The sequence below is a fragment of the Pomacea canaliculata genome, linkage group LG8 (assembly GCF_003073045.1).
Source record: "Pomacea canaliculata isolate SZHN2017 linkage group LG8, ASM307304v1, whole genome shotgun sequence".
Lineage (NCBI taxonomy): Eukaryota > Metazoa > Mollusca > Gastropoda > Architaenioglossa > Ampullariidae > Pomacea > Pomacea canaliculata.
The window spans coordinates 12062988-12081664 of NC_037597.1; the positions used below are offsets into that span (position 1 = coordinate 12062988).

Consider the following 18677-nt stretch of genomic DNA (forward strand, 5'->3'; position numbering starts at 1 on the left):
TGACGTGGGCTGGGGTCGCAAAGTTCCACTACTTACTGACATACACTGAGACTGGCCAGCCACAGATAACGGTAAGCTACCAGGCTGGTTGGGAGATAAAAGGAGTTTGGCACCGTAACCTTGTCGAATCAGCATGTGACGTAGTCCAACGGCAGCCGGCACCTGTCGTGACGTCATCGTTGGACCGATGTTGCTCATGGGCGGGCAGTAGGCTGCTCTGGTTGATGTTGCTACTACAGCCACTGGTGTGGTTGATGTTGCTGCTACAGCCACTGGTCTGGTTGATGTTGCTGCTACAGCCACTGGTGTGGTTGATGTTGCTGCTACAGCCACTGGTGTGGTTGATGTCGCTACTACAGCCACTGTAAAGGACGAGTACCCGAGGCTTGTGTGGCTGTGCTGCTCTTTCAAGACCCTCCGCTGCTTATCTCTCGCGCTGTGCCTAATCTTTCCTTATCTTCATTAATTCGGTTAATTTGTCCACATTACATTGCTCTCTTCTCCCTCTCTCTCCACTCATCTGGAGTCAGCAAGCTAGGAGCTGTCTCACCCACCTCGGGTAGAAAGTCAGAGGTTGCCTGCTACATCCATGCGGAAACTCGCTCAGCACCAGCTTCCTGTGGAAAAGCCAGTAAGTCTGTGTGGCTTCATGTACAACCTCCCACACATCAGACCTCGCTTTTGTCTTCAATAAGATGACATGATAATGTTTACATGTGTACCACACTTTTCGGGTAGACAACCGTTTGTAAAGCTGTGTGCAGCTGGAAACGTGTAAACCCGGTAACTGTCCACACAGTTAAATGATGTTTGTAAGTAGAAATGTTTACATTCACCTTCAGCGCGAAAGGAAACTAGTTTTAATTTTTCTGATAGGTGTAAGACAATTCTGGAAACACAGGTAAATGTCTGCCTCCTCTGGAGATTATTACCTGTTGTAGAGCGGATGATGGATGGTCTCTCTGGATCTGTTGTCTTCTCTGTCTTCTCTTGATATTTCTCTTTCACATTCACCCTCGCGGCTGCCGGCTGTCACAGGACTGTGACCTTTGGCCTCGAATGATAAAACGTCTATTATGATATACAAAGTCTGTATTGACATCCACCAGCAGCAGCTCCCACCCACCCGACACCAACACCATCGTGTCCCGGTGGTGGAGCGTTGTGCTGCACGTGGGACTGCGGCAGCTGTACGACTCGACCCTCGTGTCTGTGGGCTGTTGTCATGTCGTTCTTTGCCACCCGTATCCTGTGACTGGTACCCTAAGTCGAGCAGGATACGTGCACGCCCACTCGCTCCCGCACTGTTTGCCATAACAGCCTGACTTTATGATAGTTTGCAGGTGTGTTTGTGAGTGCGTGTTGGAGTGTTTGCGTGTGTGTATGTTTGTGTCAGGGTACGAGGGAGATGAAGGAGAGAAAGTGAGAGAATGTGTTGTTGGTGCCAGAGGAGGTATACACGCACGCTGACATCGCCCCGAGCCGTGTGTACAGGCGGCACGAATCTCTTGTCACGCAGACGACAGGTCGATGTGCCGGAGGCTGGCGTCTCCCACGTCGTCGTCGTCAGCATGATGTCGCTGTCTGCAACGTTGGCGCGTCTGTCGATGTCGGTGTCCATCGATTAGTCGCTGTTCAGTGAGTCAGCCCGCGAGATTGTTAACCCTGGGTGGCTGCAGGGAGAGGTGGAGAGGGTGCTCTCTCATTCGGGGTTCGGCTCCCAACACATGACATCCTCACAGAGATGGCGTCTCGGGTGGGGAGCCACCCGGGTCCTGACATTCTACTCTGTACAAACCTCTTTTCTACTTGCCTCACACTGGGTACTTTGTAGCTAACTCTAGCAACTCTGGCACACACGAAACAGCCGGGAACCCTGGGAAAGTACCCGAGGAAAGTACCCGTGCCACTTTGCCGCCACACGGAGACTGCGACAAGTGTTGCTGTTGTTGTTGTTGTTGCGAGTCGACCTGACGAGGATGGCAACAAGTTTCAACACCAGTCGCTGCGTGGTGCGCGCAGTTTCCCCGAGCGACAACAGTCGGGACAATCAAGTGCAGCGGAGCTGAGGTTATTGACAAGTTGCCACCCGGTGATAACGACACGACGATAAGACAACCGCTGAAATATTTACCACTAGCTCGTATATAAAGGTAAGACAAACTTTACTTACAAGTCGTTTCTTCACAAACAAATGTCGGCACGCGAAAACCGTCCTCGTTATGTGACATAATTATCATATACTTACTTAATTATATTTATATACGACACCGAGTATATAAGTAAACTGTACCAATGTATGCCTGTATGTAAACACACACACATGTATTGTTCAAGGGATAAACGCTCTTCTCGGCTCCATTTCATTGCTCGAGTGAAAGGTCAAGCTGTGACCCCGCTTACCGTGACCTATCCTCAACTGTGACCATTTTATCAAAAGCTTACCAACGTCACACTCGCACTTGTGTTACGTATCCGGATTTGCAGTTAAGGCTGCAGCGGTCGGAAATAAAGTTATGGGGGATTTTATTTAGGAGAGAGCGTGTAGGGAGAGGTGTGACCTCACAGGATGACGGAGAGGTCAGCGGTGTGACCTACATAACCCTGTGATGTCACGCGTGCTTGGGGTGAGCAAGGGGTGAGAGAGGGACACAGTGTGGCGCTGTGTGTGTGTTGTAACACTGCCACTGTACTGGCAGCCAGGCCTGTGCCTACAGGTGCATACCAACCCCGGGGTCAGAGAGGTGACCCCCGCAGTCGAGCTCAGCGTGCTCGGGTTCCCATAACATGACCTGGCTTCCGAAACACCAGGCGGCCGTTGTTATATCTCATTAGCAGCCATTTTGCACCCTGATAGTGAGCTGAACTGTGACTGTTGTTGGAAAACAAAGAGGAAAATGAAAGCTTGTACAGTGGAACCTCGGTTAACGAACTGTTCTGTTGTTCGTTATGTTCGTTCCGAAACAATTTTTTCCATAAGAAATAAAGGAAATAGATTTATTGTTCTGATTGGCTAATATTTGAAAGTTACAGGCTACAGGGAATTCAATTTTCTTTAAACATGCGTGTAGACTGGGAAGCAGGTGTGGGGAGGAAGGCGTGTATTACTTCTCGAGTGACATAAAAATCGGGGCAACTTCCCTTTTCTGTGGCTTTGATTAAAGGAAAAAATTTTGTCAGTGTCCTGTTCTTCTGTCTTTTTTGTAAAACTCTTCAGTAATACGACATCACATATCCACAGTGCCAAACTTTGAAATCATTTAATTTGTTGGCATTACCTCACTACTATTAATTGCTATCTTCTTTGGATGATTGAGGATTATCTTCACAAAAATCACAGCTGATCGTCTGTGTGTCCTGATTACTAGTCTCACGTGTGGTTCACAATTTTGTAAGACAAAGTCGTTATCCGAAATTTTGTTCGCTATCCGACAAAGTTTTAGCGGTTAACCGAAAAATTTATCTTCTCGAGGTTAAACTGATGCTCGGGATTTTTCTGCGTGGACTTTGTTATCTTCTCGGTTAAACAAAGAAAGTCAAAGTAAACAAATAAAGTTTGATATGTTTCTTCCAACATCTCCGTCTCACTCTCCGTGGCCATTTCTTCCTCGCAAATTATACTTCACCAAGGTTATCGTTTTCATCGTATTTCCTGATCCTCCCCCCAGCTACCCTCCCTGTTCCCACCCCCCGCCATGTGTGTGTGCCGTATCTTTCTCGCTGCGGTCGTTGTTTGTGATCGCTGGCGTCATCTAGTGGCACCACAGTACAAGGGAGACAACAGCAGGCTGTTGTTGGGAGCGAGGCGGGGGGCTCAATGGCAGCCGCCTGCGTGTTCCTCCAGCCTTGTCTCTCCCTCTCACATGCCGGGTATCAGCTGGAGGCAGACGCCGCACATTTTTTTTTTTTTTGCGGGGTGGGAGGACGGAGGTGGGAGGAGAACTCTTGGAGCCGTGGCGTCAGTTCCACGGAGAGGAGGGTCTGCGTGCGTGGGATGCTGGGAGCGAGGCAAGCCCACAGCTGCAGGTCCTTGCGGCGTGTAGTGCAGTCCGTATCGCACTTCTCCACAACCACCGCTCATCCCTCCCCTCCATACCTCCCTCTCTCTCTCTGTCCGGACTTGCCCTCCTGACGCCGCGATAGCTCAGTGGGCGGCGAAACTTCCACTACTTTTTCTCTCTGTTGGTCACCCTTCACCCCAACAAACAAAAAAACAACACTGTTCGGTCTTTTCTCTGTCTTCTCCTCCACAAGATGATTGTGTGATCGAATGCGAGCTCTGCGTCTTTGTGCGGCACTGCAAGCCACTCGCAGCAAAGCTTGAGGCGGACGAGAGAAAAGTGCTGGGACCCTCGGCGGCCCGCTTTTGTTGTCGGCGGCACGTCGCTATATAGATGAGCGAGAGATAGAGGAGGTGGTGGAGGAGGTGGAGGAGGAAGCAAGGGCCGCACCCCCCACACACACACTCACTCACTCGCCGCGTCCGCCCGCCGCGCGCGCGCCGCCGCCACCATCCGCTGTGTTTACGACTGCCGCGCACAGAGGAGCGACTTGACTTGTCGCGTCAGGCTGCAACCACTCGTCGCTCCGCTCGCCCCACGGACGGTTGCGCCAGGATTACATCGTCTACATCGGAGGTGAACTTCTAGTCGCTGGTGTTGTGTGAAGGTGTGGGTACCCACCCCACCCCTATACCCCGTGTGGCGGTTAAAGTGCTGTGCTGGGAGTTCTCTGCACTTTCTTCTTCCTTTCTTCTTCCCTGCTGGAGTAACTAAGACAGGTTTGCTCGGCTCACCTGGACAGGTGCGTGGATGTGCCGACTTTGTGTTCGGACTTGGGAGTACTTTGTCGCGAGAAGGGATCAGTCGGGACTGCCGGACCCTGTGGAAGCAGGTTGGTTGATCCTGAGATGTTATCCTTCTGACCTGCTTTTCTCTCCTGTCACTTGGCGAGGTCTAGCATTTATTTCTTTTTCATTTCTTCTTTTTGTTTCTTGATTTTTTTTTTTTTTTTTTGTTTGTTTGTTTTGTTCTTTCCCATTCGTTCCCCGTTTGTTTTGTGTTCCTTTCTTTATTTTATTTTTATTTTATTTTTATTTATTTTTTTTTTGGTGTATATTGAGACCGTGTGTTTGTTTATTAAATATCACAGACATACCATTCATTGTTTCTCGACATATCAGTCTCTCTCTCTCACACACACGTACACACTGTCATGTGATGAGTTGGCACGTTGACATGTCAGTTGAGTGTGACAGCGAGCTGGGGGTCGCTCTGTGTGACGCGTGCTGCGAGGCGGAGGAGACTCCGGGGCATCCTTTGTTCCTTTGTCAGCCGCCGCGTTCCACTTGCTCCTCGCGCCGCCTTGCCCGTCACCAGTCACCAGCGGCGTGACGTCAGACTGGAGCCAGCGACGTCATCGCCGACTGTCTGATGCGGGGTGGGGGTGGGGTGGCCCTGCTGACGTGAGCTTGACTATTTTTGTCCCTAAAAAGGAAACTTTGTGCTGGGAGGAATTCGGGGAAGACGACCCTGACTCACCGACACCGTGCAGGTTGTTGCGGTCCTTGCTGGTGATTAACTGGCGAGGCTTTGCTTGCCGAGAGCATTCTCGCTACGTGACTGTACATGTCAGCATGGCGTCATCAAACAGCTGGCACTTCCGAGGGGTGGAGACGGTATTATGTCATGCTTCTTTTACACAAAACACACAATGGCGCCATCAAGCAGCTGGTGCTTCCGTAGGGTGGAGAGACGGGTGGACTGCATCAGACGCTGGAAATAGATCGAGTCTTGTCTACTGAAAGTATTAATGTGCGCGTGCGTGTCTCTTCTTCTTCCTCTCCTGAACGATAACCCCTGGCGATGAGTGAATGCGGGCATTGATTGGCCATTACTTGGAGAAGTTAGCTAATGACACTATTATTAGCGTGCTTGTGATACGGGTGGCGGGGGAGTGAGGGTGGTCCTAGTGCTCCCCCTCTATACTGCTTTATCTTGAGTTACCTTGTCTTACCTGTGACGTAAGTGGTGTGTACAGTCGGCGAGAAGAAAGTGGTGCCTGGGTGGGAGGGTGCTGAGCAGAGACACGTCTTGTAGCCTCGTAATCGTCACGACCTCTTGTGGGCTTCCACTCGACTTAGTGAGGGTAGGGACGGTGTGTGGGGGGAGATGGTGGTCGGGTGGGTGATGGTGGCGGGGTGTGGTGGGGAGTAATCTGCTTACTGGCACGTCGTTGACCTTGTAAGAACTAATGTCACACCTCTCTCTTTGTTTGTCCATCCCCTTCTCTCTCTCTATCTCCTCCCTCCTCACATTCTTTACCTCCACCACTCTCCCTCCCGAGTGCCTTCTATCCTTCACTTGTTGTAAACACATGGTTGTTAATCGCAGTATTGCAGCAAACTACGCACAACCGAACTTTAAATACAAGCAACACATAAAAAGCTACTTGTGTTTGTTGCGGACATAACCGCCTCTACCCTCGCCATCTCTTTGTCCCGGGTGCTCCGCTCCACCAGCGGCACGCGCGGCAAGCTTTCTCCACACGGAGGGTTAGTAAGTAGTTATTGAGAGCCGCCATGAGAGTTCATCCCGAGGTGTAGTGAGGGTGCGTACCCACGCACCCACCCGTACAACAGACTTGAGGATACCAGGGTGCGCCTGTACCCTGACTGGAGGAAACACCACGAGCACACCCTACAGTCGTCGGCAGCTGCAGTACCACGGTGACAACCTGTCACGATGATTGATGGGAGGAGCCAGAAAAATTCACTTTGATAACTGACCTTAGGGGAGGAAGCTTGAGGGCCTCGCGACCGTTCTTTGTACTAACCTCTTTGTGTTCGGCAGTTGCTCTTTTTTTTAAAAAAATTTTATCTGCGTGATTTACCGCCTCTCATCCAATGTTTACCTCGTGGAGGTAGCTCGCACTTTAGCTAGTTTAGACAAACAAACAAATAAAATTGCGTGTCAGCAATATCAGCCAGAGAAACACCTGCCGAAGGTGTTACTTGATTGGAATAATTAACCGAGATTCTTTGGGGGTAGGGAGGTGAGGGTCGGAGCTTTTATTTCTGACGATGAAATGAGCTGCTAGCGAACTTTGTGTCAGGTGGGAGAGGACAAAGGACTCCTGTCCCCACGTGATACTGTCGCCGTTAGCGTCATGGGAAACCGAGACCCTCGAGAGATTTCCGTGTAGTGGAGAGGAGGTGTGGAGGGTGGACACACGCACGCAGAAAGTGGGACCAGACTGTTGGGTGTATGTGGGTAGGTTGCTACTCTGTTCGTCAGCATTGATCGGGTAGGTAGTGGGCTGTGCTCGTGATCAAGCTGTGGGTGTGGGTACTCAATGACTTGTCACAGGCCTGCGGGGGTTGGCGGCGAGATAAAAGGGTGTCGATGAGTAGACACAAGCAACTGTGCGCGTATTACCTGCGGAGGCCACGTGACAGGCAGTGAAATGTCCTCGAAACTCACATCAGTAAAAACATTGACGTGTTTCCGATGGAGTCGCGCGGCGTCCATAACGACTGCAAGGTGCTTTTGCCGAGTCGATTTTTGAGGAATATAATGGGATTTTTTGATGGGATGACTTTCTTTTCTGTTTCTGTAATGTCGAGGAAACGCCGCTACCCAGTGACGAGGTTGACAATGAGTAGAATGATGTTCTGTCTTTTCTGTCTCGCTTGACCTGGATGCACGTGACCGTGTCGTCAGTGCAGTCCCGGTCTAACTGTCAACTATTGATGCCGGCTGGTGTGAGCCTGGGTATGTGGATCACGTAGTCAGATGTCGAGGTCTGGGGAACAGCTGGGCAGTGAGTGGGGTGGGATGGGGTGGGGGCCTCCAGCAGCTGTCGTCCCGTTTGATGAGACAAGCAGACTTTCTTCTTCTGTCAGCAAAGGCTCGAGACGAGCGATGCGGACAGCGATAATACTGAGGTGTGAGTGACGTGCTAGGGAGAGGTGCACAAACAACAGTAACTCCTGGCTTGGTGACAAAAGTGACAAGACGTGATGTAACAGCCTAACCGCAGTTACGGTCAGTGTACGGATGTAGGGTATCAGGATGAGCGCTGGGACGGCGAGGATGATGTCATCGTGGACACGTGTTTACGTTCTGACAGTCGTCTGCTGGTAGGAAAGAAAGTATCTTGGCCTCAAACATGGAAGGAAAGGGGATTGTGGGATGGTAAATAGCGCGATTAGACATAGAATTGTAAGTCTGCAAAACCAAGATGTCGGTCAATAACCCACCCGCAGCAGGCAGAACACACTAACCCTTGACCCTGCTTCTCTCCTAGCTCGGCTCCCTCCTCTCGCCCCCTCCCCCAGTACCTCCCTATGATTTCCCGACCCCCACCCTCACTCCCCTGCGCACACCTGCTTCAGTCGTCGTTTCTTTTTCCTGCCTGGCGACACCCGGGAGGGATGATCTTTCATGTACGCGACGCTCGGGTAGGCTCTTCGGGTGCCCGCCTTTTGTCATTGGTGTCGCCTCGCGCCGTCACACCTGGCCGCCTTAGTGGGGTGGGGGGGTGAAGGTGGGGTGAGGGAGTAAGCAGCACAGATCTCCCTCTTGTGCGACTTGCCGTATAACTGCTCGGTCTATGTACGGCATCCCGAGAGAGCAGACGTCGGGAGTCCAGGCACCACCCGCTACAACTTTAGGGTGAAAGCAAAACCGTTATATTTTAATTATAACTGTATACTGTACCTCTACACTCCTCCCTCACACACACACTACACATTCACCCCGCGGGTCGTAAGGAGGATCGCGGGGACTTGGCGGTCATGGTGAAGGTGGCTGTTTGATGGCAGTGGTACAGGACACGTGGCCTGCCAGTCTTCAGGGGTCAACACGGGGTCAGTAGCCGAGTCAGGGTCACTGCAAGCACGCTGCTACGCCGTACTGGAACTGAAGCCCCGGATGTTCACCTGCTTCATCAACAATAACACAAGAGGCGCTGTTACTGCGTCTTCCCAACGGCCAGTCAGACGCGCGTGCGGTCTTTCCGAGCACCTGACAGGTGGGAGGACCAGGTGAGAGCATCACAATCGGAGACTGGATCAAAGGATCCGAAACTCTTGTACACCTGTGTGGGGTGAGCCGCAAAATTTTCCACACGTACCCAAGTGGAAAATTGTCTTCAGGTGCCATACACAAGCTCTACACAGAAAACGCTGGCTTCACAATTTCCCAGCATGCATCGCGTCATGCCTCGCCTCGTGTGACCTTTGCCCTCCACGGCGTTTCGAGAGAGAAAGGTCAGTTAGAGACAGTTTCAGCCTTGATAATGTTTGTGGGTCACCAGGCAGTCGGTTGTAGCAACAACTCGTTGGTGACTTTAAAAAAAAAAAAGAAATCACGTGACCGACAGTATCTGTTCATGTCTTCATTTTTTTGCGCTGAAGTGTGTCAGAGTGACGAGGAAGCGGATGTTTATTATCATCGTTACTCTCAGTCACTGGAAGTGTCCCGGGAGAGGGCCAGGAGACTTTTTCGTGGGAAGAGCATATTGGGAAGGATTTATTTATGAAATGTTGTCATTTTCGGGGATTTTACAGCGAAGGCCGGCAGTCCCCGTGTGTTTAGCGTGGGCGGCATGATGAAAGGCCCGGCAGTTGTTTGATGACACGTGACCCTCTCTGCCAACCTCCGTGGTCCACTAGTTGATTGGTGTTAGTCCAGACACTGTCGTGGACCTTTTTACCCGTTTGCTCTTCTCTCCTTTTCCTTCTGGGTGTGTGTGGGGTGGATGCTGGGTGCAACAGTTGTAGTCACTGTCCTACGTGTTGCGGGAAAGGCGTCGTTGTCGTCGCCTTTGTTATCAGGCGATGCGGAAATAACTGCACTTGTTGTCGTGGTGTTGTGAAATGGACTACAAGCACGTTCAACGGCCGAAGGAAATGCGACCAGGGAAGACGATAACGGAGCCGAGGAAGATGACGATGCGAGTTGTTTTTAGGTAGTTACTCGTGCCTACAGCACACGTGCACGTGACGAGAGATGGAGGATGGTGGTAGCTTAGAGATCAGGGCCGTGCTTAGGGGCAGGCGGACGAGGCATCTGCCTAGGGCCCCGCGCTTTTGATTGTAACCTATTGACGAACGTTACAAATAAATTAATCGTAGGCTTATGTTGTAATGTGTATGCAGCGTGCTGTCAATGATAAAAGACGAGATATCCCTGAGGAAAAAAGTGACTTTAGATCCCAACTAAAACCGTGTGATCGTGGCGTGAGGGCCCCGCACATGCCCTTTGCCTCGGGCCCCGCGGGGGCTAAGAACGAGCCTGTTAGAGATGATTTGTTGTGTGTGAAAAGTTGCAGTGGTTGTGATGATGATAACAGGTGATGGAAACATGGGAGGGCAGGAGGAGATGTGGTGCGAAAAAGATGGCAAGGGTCGTGAGCGGGCTTCACTGTTTGTAGGGGGAGCATCGTGTCGGAGCTTGGCTGTCCGAGGGCATCAGGCTGCCGAGTGCAGAAAGTGCATCCCAGTGCAAGTGCTGGACCCGTGCATCCCAGCCGCTGACTTTGTCAACTACGCACATTCGAAACCCGTGCCGGCAGGAAACAGTCGGTTGACGACATCACGAGCGGAACTGTGATGTAGTTTTCTGTACATAGACTCTCGACCATCATGCACGACCAGTTCTTACTTGTTATTATTGTTCCTGCTCCTTCCACAGCAAGTCTCATTTGTATTACTCCGCTCTCGCTCTCAGTGCGCGGCGTGTGTGTGATTGTGAGAGACTCAGTCTCATTGTCAGTCATCGCCACTGAAACCTGTTTTCCCTCGACGAGGAAGTACCCCGGGCTGTCAACAACATTTCTGTTTGTATCCTCACGTGCATCAGTCACAGGTTGCAGCTGTCGTTGCTCTGTCGATGCTGATGCTCGTGTGGCTGTGATGCTCACTGTCGTCTGCTCCAGCAGCTCGCAAGCTGAGGTTTGCTGACTCTTCTTCCTTTGTTTTCTCGTCAACAGAAAACATTTGATTTTAGTTGAGCTTCCGGAAAGAAAATCAATATTTTAGTTTGTCTCTTGTACTTTGTTGGCGTTTTAAACCAGTTAACGGAAACAGATTTTGTTTTGTTTGCTCGTAAAGTTTGTAGCCAACTAACCCGAAAGATCAAAATCTTTTGTGGCGAAAAGAGAATAAATAATTTAAAATATTATGTGCAAGTGTTTTCTCCTTGTCTCCCCATCGAGCTGGGCAGGAGGCTGGGGGTCGGGTTTTGTCAGCCTGCGATAACCAATTAAAGGCATTCCTTCCTTTTTCTCTCTTCCTGCCTCGTCTCCACTTCTCCCTGGGGTGAGGGTGACAACACGTGACCTACACTTGAGACCACACCACCTGTAACAGATCTTGCTCACGTGCTTTTATTTGTCTGACCACGAGCCTCCCTCTCCTCTTTCCTCCCGTTCAACCTCCATCATACAACTGCTGAACTTGCGTTATTGCTTTTGTATGGGTGGGAAGGCTAAGGGTGGGTTGACTGTGCGGGTGCCAGCCTGGGGTGGATTGCCACCTATGTAGTGATTCACTTTTAGTGTTTAGCACACCTTCACCTAGCTCAGTGTGTGGTGGGGGGCATCGTCAGGTGGGTGAGACGGTGGGCAGTCTCAATATTGTGAGTTGCATAATTTTGCTTTTGCAATGTTATAATGTTTCGTCCTTTACTTTTATTTCAAGTAGCCAATCGCACATGACCGATCGCTTTATTTTTCGCTTCGAGACGTTGGTTTCGCTGCTGTGCTTCGAATAGTTTGCTGATATTTTCAAAATATCATCGTCTGGTATAGAATAGCGTATTATTCGAAGGCTGACTCGTCATGAAGCGAAGAAAAATAAAGCTTCGGTCACGTGAATCTTCGATTGGCATTTTACTTGAAATAAAAGTAAATGACGAAACATATAACATTGCAAAGCACAACTCACAATATGCTTTGAGCTTGTTTTGATAATAAACCCAAGAAAATGTTTATTAATCATCGGAAGTTTGAACTGAGAAGTTTAGTCCTGCTGGGAAGTTTGAGTACGTTACAAGTCTCTGCCCCCGAGCGCCCTGCCCGTTCGTTTACAGTCTTCTGTCTTTTCTGTTCGCGGACCTGCCATCTCGACTAACATCGCACTAAATCGTTAGGCCGTTAGATCCTAGCGAGCTTTGGCGGCAGCTTTTTGATGTGAGGTTTGTAAACAGTCGGCGCCTGACAGTGACGCCAGATCACAGGGCCGCCCTGGAGAGGGCGTTGGTGATCTGCAGCCGGTGACGTCACGCGGGTTAGCGGCGGTTTGTGTGACATCAGCGACAATGACAAGAGTGAGAGGTGTTACACGTGTTAGAAACACGAACAGCAGCCACCACAGCACGTGTTGGCTGGTCTAAGCAGAGTTAGGGTCATATATATATCTATATGTTTGTAAGATCCGTTTTCTTGTTGACCGCGCTGTGGTGGGTTCGATTCCAGCTTCGGCTCCAAGCTCCGTGAGTCGAGGATACTTCTCCACCTTGCTTGTTCTCAGCCATCATATTCGGACTTAGACATTATCGTCCGGTCATAGTGTCGCCAGGCTGAAACCAGATAAGAGGTTGTACACAGAGTTTTTCTCGCGATATCTACTGGAATAGGTTAGAGAAGACGGGGAATAGGAATAGGGAACATTCAGAAAGAAGCAAACAAACAAAAAGATTAAATGACATTAAAAACAGGAAACATGGCCTGTGTGCTTTGTTTTGCTATCACTCTACTCAGTTCGCTTAGCTTACCGGTAACAGTTGTTTGTAAACAGTGAACATCAATCTTCCGGTCTTCACCAATCCGTCAAGTGGACTTTTTAATTATTGTTGATTAATTGTGTGTAGATTTAATTATTTGGTATGTTGAGCATGCAAAAACACTTTGCTTTAATCTGATTAAAACCTTTTCGTTTTCGTTATCTTCTTCCTGTGTACTGTGTCAGATAAACCATCTGGTGTTGTTTGCTGCCTGGCACTGAGTCCTTGTGTGTGTGTACGTGTGTGTGTGTGTGATCTCTGTTCCGTCGGTTTATTCCGGTATTTTGCTTGGAATAACCTGGTAGATGTCACGTGTTTGCAGATGTCCACTTGAGCGACTGTCCACACGCTGTTGACCCTGAGCATGAGGTCATGTGCCGTTTCCGGAAGAGGAAATCGGAGAGCGTTCATGGTCATCACCCAGCTTGCAGATCGTGTCGTCGAGTGAGCGAGTCCGGCGCAGTGGATGCTGGGTACTACAGCAGTGGTGAGGAGTCCTTGTCCTTGTCCTTTGTAACAGCGACGGAGGAGACGGGTGTGGCAACAGAAGCTGTGCTCACGGAAACTTCGGTCTTGGTGTTGGACGTGTGCGCCGCCTCCTCCACCTCCAACTCCATCGACGACGGTGCTGACCCCTGCGAGGCTGACCCCCAGCACCCCGACTTCCCCCTCGCCACTTGCCTGACCTGCTCTGTGGACACTGTGCCAATGGTGGCCTTGGAGTGCGAGCTCCCCGTGTCCGGGCGCCTGTCCCCCCCGGTGGACGATGCCTCGGTGGCCTTTCTACCCATGGGCAGCGACTTGCACCCGGATGCGGTCCTGGAGGTGGCTGTGTCGGACAGCGGTGAGGTGGGTGAAGACCACTTCTCTGTGACCAGTCGTGGCTCTGGCTTGAAACGCAAGCGGCATCAGAGAAATGACTGTGAGGACGAGAGCTTTGACGTGTGTGATGAGCAGTGTGTGAACTCTAGTCAGCTCAGGGACCGAGCTTGTCACGACCAAGCAGATTCTCCACGACGAGGCAGTCACAAGAAACGAAGAGTAGACGGTGGTAGGTGCCACGCGGACATTGAGGAACGTGATCTGAACTGCGACATGGAGGAGCAGGAGGTGCCTGACACTACTACTACCACGACCACCACCGCTGACGCCGTCGTGGCCCTGGTCCAAGATCCCCCAGACTCCACAGACCCGACATCGACAGGAGAGTGTGAGGACAGTCTGTTGGCCTCGTCGTCAGTGACGAGCGGGTTCAAACTGCCTCGCATCAGCCCGTTCCACAACACCCCGAAACAGCGGAAGGAGGAGCGGCGGCGCATTTTGAAGCTGTCGATCCACAAGATGCGGGCGGTGGAGGATCCCGAGCACTTCCTGCGGCGCTCCGTGCTCATCAACAACACCATGAAGCGCCTGCAGCGAGAGCTTCGGGAGGAGAAGCTGCGGGGTGGTCCTCGCCGCGCCGCCGCCGCCTGCTACAGCCTGTACCGCCACCGCGGCCCTGCCCTGCACTACGACGTCCTCAACAACAGCTACCTGCTGCACGACGAGGCGTTCGCCGTGTCCGAGCATGACCGCATCACGGACGACATGACGGACGCTCTGGTCACGCGCTTGGAGGCGACCTCCACCGTCTCCAGCACCACTACTACTACCTCTGTCGCACCGGAGTCGTCGTCGGCGGCGGTGATGTGCGACAGTGATGACGTATTCGCGGTGTCGCCGCTCTTGCCAGACACAACCTCCTCCATATCGTCCTCGCCGCCGTCGCCGTCCTCGTCATGTTCTAGCGAGAGTCAGCGCGGCAAGCAGTTCTTTTCCGATATGGACGTCGTCTTCAACAACCTGATTCGAGCTCTAGGCGAGAGCTAACGGTTGCTATTGGCGACTGGAGCGAGACCGAGTGACCGCTGTATGGTGATTAATTAACCTTCCTTCTCTCACAGACTCCAATCGGTGACTCGCGCCTGTGGACAAACGCTCTTGGAACTTTTTAACCAGACCACCGGCATTGTGGGACACCACGTGACACTGAACTGTCCATGAGACACGCGTGCATCGTCTGTGTGTGTGTGTGTGGTGGGCGGAAGGAAGACGGGATGAATGGATGTGCAAAACAGGAAACAAGATGACTACATTAATTATATGCCTTAATGATTGACATGTGATGACGATGATAATTATTTACCAGACTTGTAACTGGTTCGCCATAAAATGTCTCCTCTGCCATTTTCCAAGCGGATATTCTGTAGGTGCTAGGTTTACTCCAAAAGGTGCGTAAGGGGTAAGGGGTCACGTAGGTCACAGTTCAAACACGTATTTGGCTAGTCGTGGTTGTAGTAAGGATCTCTCGCCTGTAAAGATTGCCCTCTGTGGTCATCATTTTATGGGGACAGATGTCGGTGCCGAGTGAAAACTACTTACTACCTGCTTAGTACCAGGTCTCCTGCGCTCAGCTTGACCCCGTTTTCAGCCGCTCTTGACCCCAGATTTCTAGTCGCTCTAGAATGCAAAACTTGCCATCCTATGGTAGTTGGATAAATATTTTAGGTTCCGAGACGGTGGATATAGGAAGGAGAAGACACTAACAGGTGTAGGAGAAGAGAGGTGTAGGAGAACGCTGCCTTGTCAAGTTGTGATGTGTGGAGTCTGTGGAATGGTGTAGCTTGGTGCCAGTCCATTTTGTTTTGCTCTCCTCTACCCCACACCTGCTGTCTCGGTGGATTAGTTTAGTCATGTCAACCAGCGTGACCCGCTGAGGTTGACGACAGAAGAAATAGATAACAGGAACAGGCTTTACTCAATAACCATTCCCACGGGTATTGCCGTTACATCACAGGTCAGCAGTTCAGGTCACAGTGAGCTGTTCGCCAACTAAGAAGCTGACTTGTTGACTAGAAACACAAACTTTATCGTTATCCTGGCTCGTGGACGGCCTGTCAGTCGGGTGTTATCAGAATATTATCAGAATAATAAATTTAAAAAAGACTCATCGCCTTGCGGCCAGATTTTTTTATTTCTTTCTCCCACCCCGTTCTTTTGTTTCCTCTCATCTGTTTATGATTTACCCTCCAGCTTCACTTTGATCCTGGACAAATCCCACCTGCAACGGTCGTCGTGTCAAAGTCGAGTACATGTCTACCCCGTGTTTTTATGATCATCAAGGACTTGAACCTTTCAGTCAGGGTATCCACCCGTCACATGTGCGCTGACATTTCTGTGGCTGCTCTTTGATTAGCCGACTAGCTTGTCGTACGCAGTCAAATCGTAAAATCGATGGACACCCAAGGTGGCGGCGTCCTTACGTGAGCAGACTGACGTCACAGCTTGTACACACGCGCACGGTGGGTTGGAGAGGCTGGGGTGGGTGTTAGCATCAGCAAAGTGCACTTGGCGCGGGGTGGAGGGGACGAGAACGGTGACGACTATTTCCAGACGCTGCGACCCCACGTGACATTTGTCGCCGTTGAGTCCTGGCATCACCCGCCGCGCGCAGGCCCCGCCCACCTGACGTGTGACGGAAGCCGGTGGACAAAAATAGATCGTGCGCTGTGCGCCGTGTGCGTCACGTCTATTTGTGGCCCGCACCGCGCTAAAAATAGCCTTGGCGGCCAGAATACATCAGGGGGCGGGTGAGTGGGGGAGAGGGATGAACGCGAAAGGGAATTTCAGTCAGAATAGGTCAGCTGACAGCAAATAACGGACTGTCGTCATGAATGATTATAGACAACACCATTCTCAACGAGGAAAAACCTGAACATCGTCGTCGATGTAATAAAACAAGAGGTGATAGTAAGGGAGGGAGGGCTGGGGAGATTGTGGAAATATCTTATGAATGAGTTGTGCAAATGGTTGGGTGGTAGAAATGTAAGCACGCTGACTTGAGACACCCCCATTAGAACAAAAATGGAAACGTGGAGAGAGGGAGAGAATGAAGTAAAAGTACGGGAACATACGGAATTGCTTTAGCCGTTAACAAAAAAAAAAAAAAATTCCAGGAGGAGTGCAACTCCCATAATCCCGCCCCCAAGCGTGCGCTTGCTCAATAGTTGTAGTGCAGGTTGTTGCTGAGTCAAATATTCTATTGTTTTCCACGCGGCCTGACCGACTTTACTCACAACACTGAAGGTGGCGCGCGTGGTGGTGAGCGTCCTCCCCCTCCCCCTGTACGTCAGCAGCTCACAACTGTCTAACGGACATGTCGTCATCAAGGTCGCGGTGGTCGTAAACAATGGCACGAGAACTTCAGGTATCAGATGTTGTGTGGATGTGTGTGTAGGTGTGCATGTGTGTGGGTGTGTATGTGTGTAGGTGTGTATGTGTGTGTGGGTGTGATGGCGCGTTGTGCGCAGTTCCAGTAGTGAAGGAGGGTTGGGAGGGACTGCTGCTTTTCTCTCTCGCTCTTGTCGCTGTCACGTGCCACGGAAGTGACCCCATTCTCGCCCTCCTCCCGCATCCCCACCCTTGTCTAAACTTGGAATGGCAGCAGGAGTTGGTCCCAACACTCGAGGTCCGTCAGTCCAGACCAACGACTTACCCACAACCCCCTTGGTGTATCTGCGTGAAGAAAGTTGTTGTTGCTTTGTTGTTTACCGCGCGTGGGTTGACAAGGAATATAGTGTTTATGTCGAGATGATGCTCCTGTTTACCACAAGTGAGGGTGACTGCAGGCCTGAGAGCATGTGTGCTTGTCATGTTGTCTAACGGGCCTTGACAGTTTGCCATTGTTCCAGTGTGGAGACAAAAAGCTGCCAGGTCCACGGACGCCAGTTCAGTTTTGTCTGAATGTGTGAGTGGAGAACAAGAGAAACAAATAAATGTGGCTGTGAGAAGGGTTGTGTTCCTAGTGCACTCACATAAATAATCATTCTCTAGAAACACTGATGCCTGTCACATTCATACAAGGTTTGTCTCTGATTGTCAGTACACTGAATTGAAAGTGCTTTTCAAACGTCTACAACGGTTATTATATGTACATAAGGAGAGGTTAACAAAAGTATTTGAATAGTTAATTAATTTCTGGTTAAAGTTGTGGGTGTGCGTGGGCGGGTGGCTGGGTGGAGAGAGCAATGACAACAATGAAGGTCCATTTATCTGTTTCATGCACACTGTTACAAGGTGGCTCACACGATTGTTGTTTTGTTTCCACAGTTGTTTGTGATTTGTTTGACAAGATGTATCATTTCATGTGTAAAGAAAGGTTTATCACCGCAGGGCCCCCACAGTGCCATTGTCAACTGGCCGGGAAAAAGTCACAGATGCCCAATAAACATCTTGCAATGAACGATGCATTTGAGTTTGATTTTTGTCCAACTTGTTGTGAACGATGCGACCTCCATGCTGTTTGCTGTGTCTCCATCTTCCTTCTTTGTGTTCTTTCTCGTCTCTCTCTCTCTCCTCATTTTTTAAACTCTCCTCATCAAATGTCAGTAAGCCGACTGCGGCTCGTGACCAGGACCAGCCTCAGGTGTCTTGCTGGCTTTGGGATAATCTCATGAAATGACACCAAGGATAGCTGTGGTCGCCTTTTTAAAAATTCTTTTATCTGAATCAGTCCATCTGCACCTCACTCACAGAAGAAAGCCGAGTGGTTAGAGCACTGGCGTCCAAACTGACAGACGCGTGGTTCGATACCCGAGTAGCGCAGCAAACTTCCTCCAGTCCACCCAGCTAGCAAAAGGGTTGGGGGAAGGTAAGGCAGCGAGGGAGATAAGTCACTGTGAGGAGAACTAATAGAACGGACACTTCTTACATAACAAAGGCCTTGATAGCAAATGGTCTGGGGTGGGTGTAACTGTGGCAGTAAGTGTGCAGCAAGAGGACGAAGCACCCGACCCTGTGAAGGTGTGCGAGGTGCAAGGAGAGACCTACAGCAGTGAGCTGAGGGTCACC

General features: G+C 50.7%; 1 protein-coding gene across 5 annotated transcripts in view; it reads left to right on the plus strand.

Moving 5' to 3' along the window:
* The window catches only part of LOC112570005, a 54552-nt gene extending 36482 nt beyond the window's left edge, over window positions 1–18070 (plus strand). For 2 of the 5 annotated variants that reach the window (XM_025248153.1, XM_025248157.1), the window contains exon 2: window positions 13111–18070. In XM_025248153.1, coding sequence (XP_025103938.1) covers window positions 13111–14657 — 1547 coding nt within the window. In that variant the 3' untranslated portion in view covers window positions 14658–18070. Of the gene's footprint in view, window positions 1–1948; window positions 2154–4352; window positions 4894–10377; window positions 10958–13110 lie in introns of those variants that run through there. The other 3 variants (XM_025248156.1, XM_025248154.1, XM_025248155.1) reach the window with 3 other exon arrangements.
* The last annotated feature ends 607 nt before the right edge of the window (window positions 18071–18677 follow it).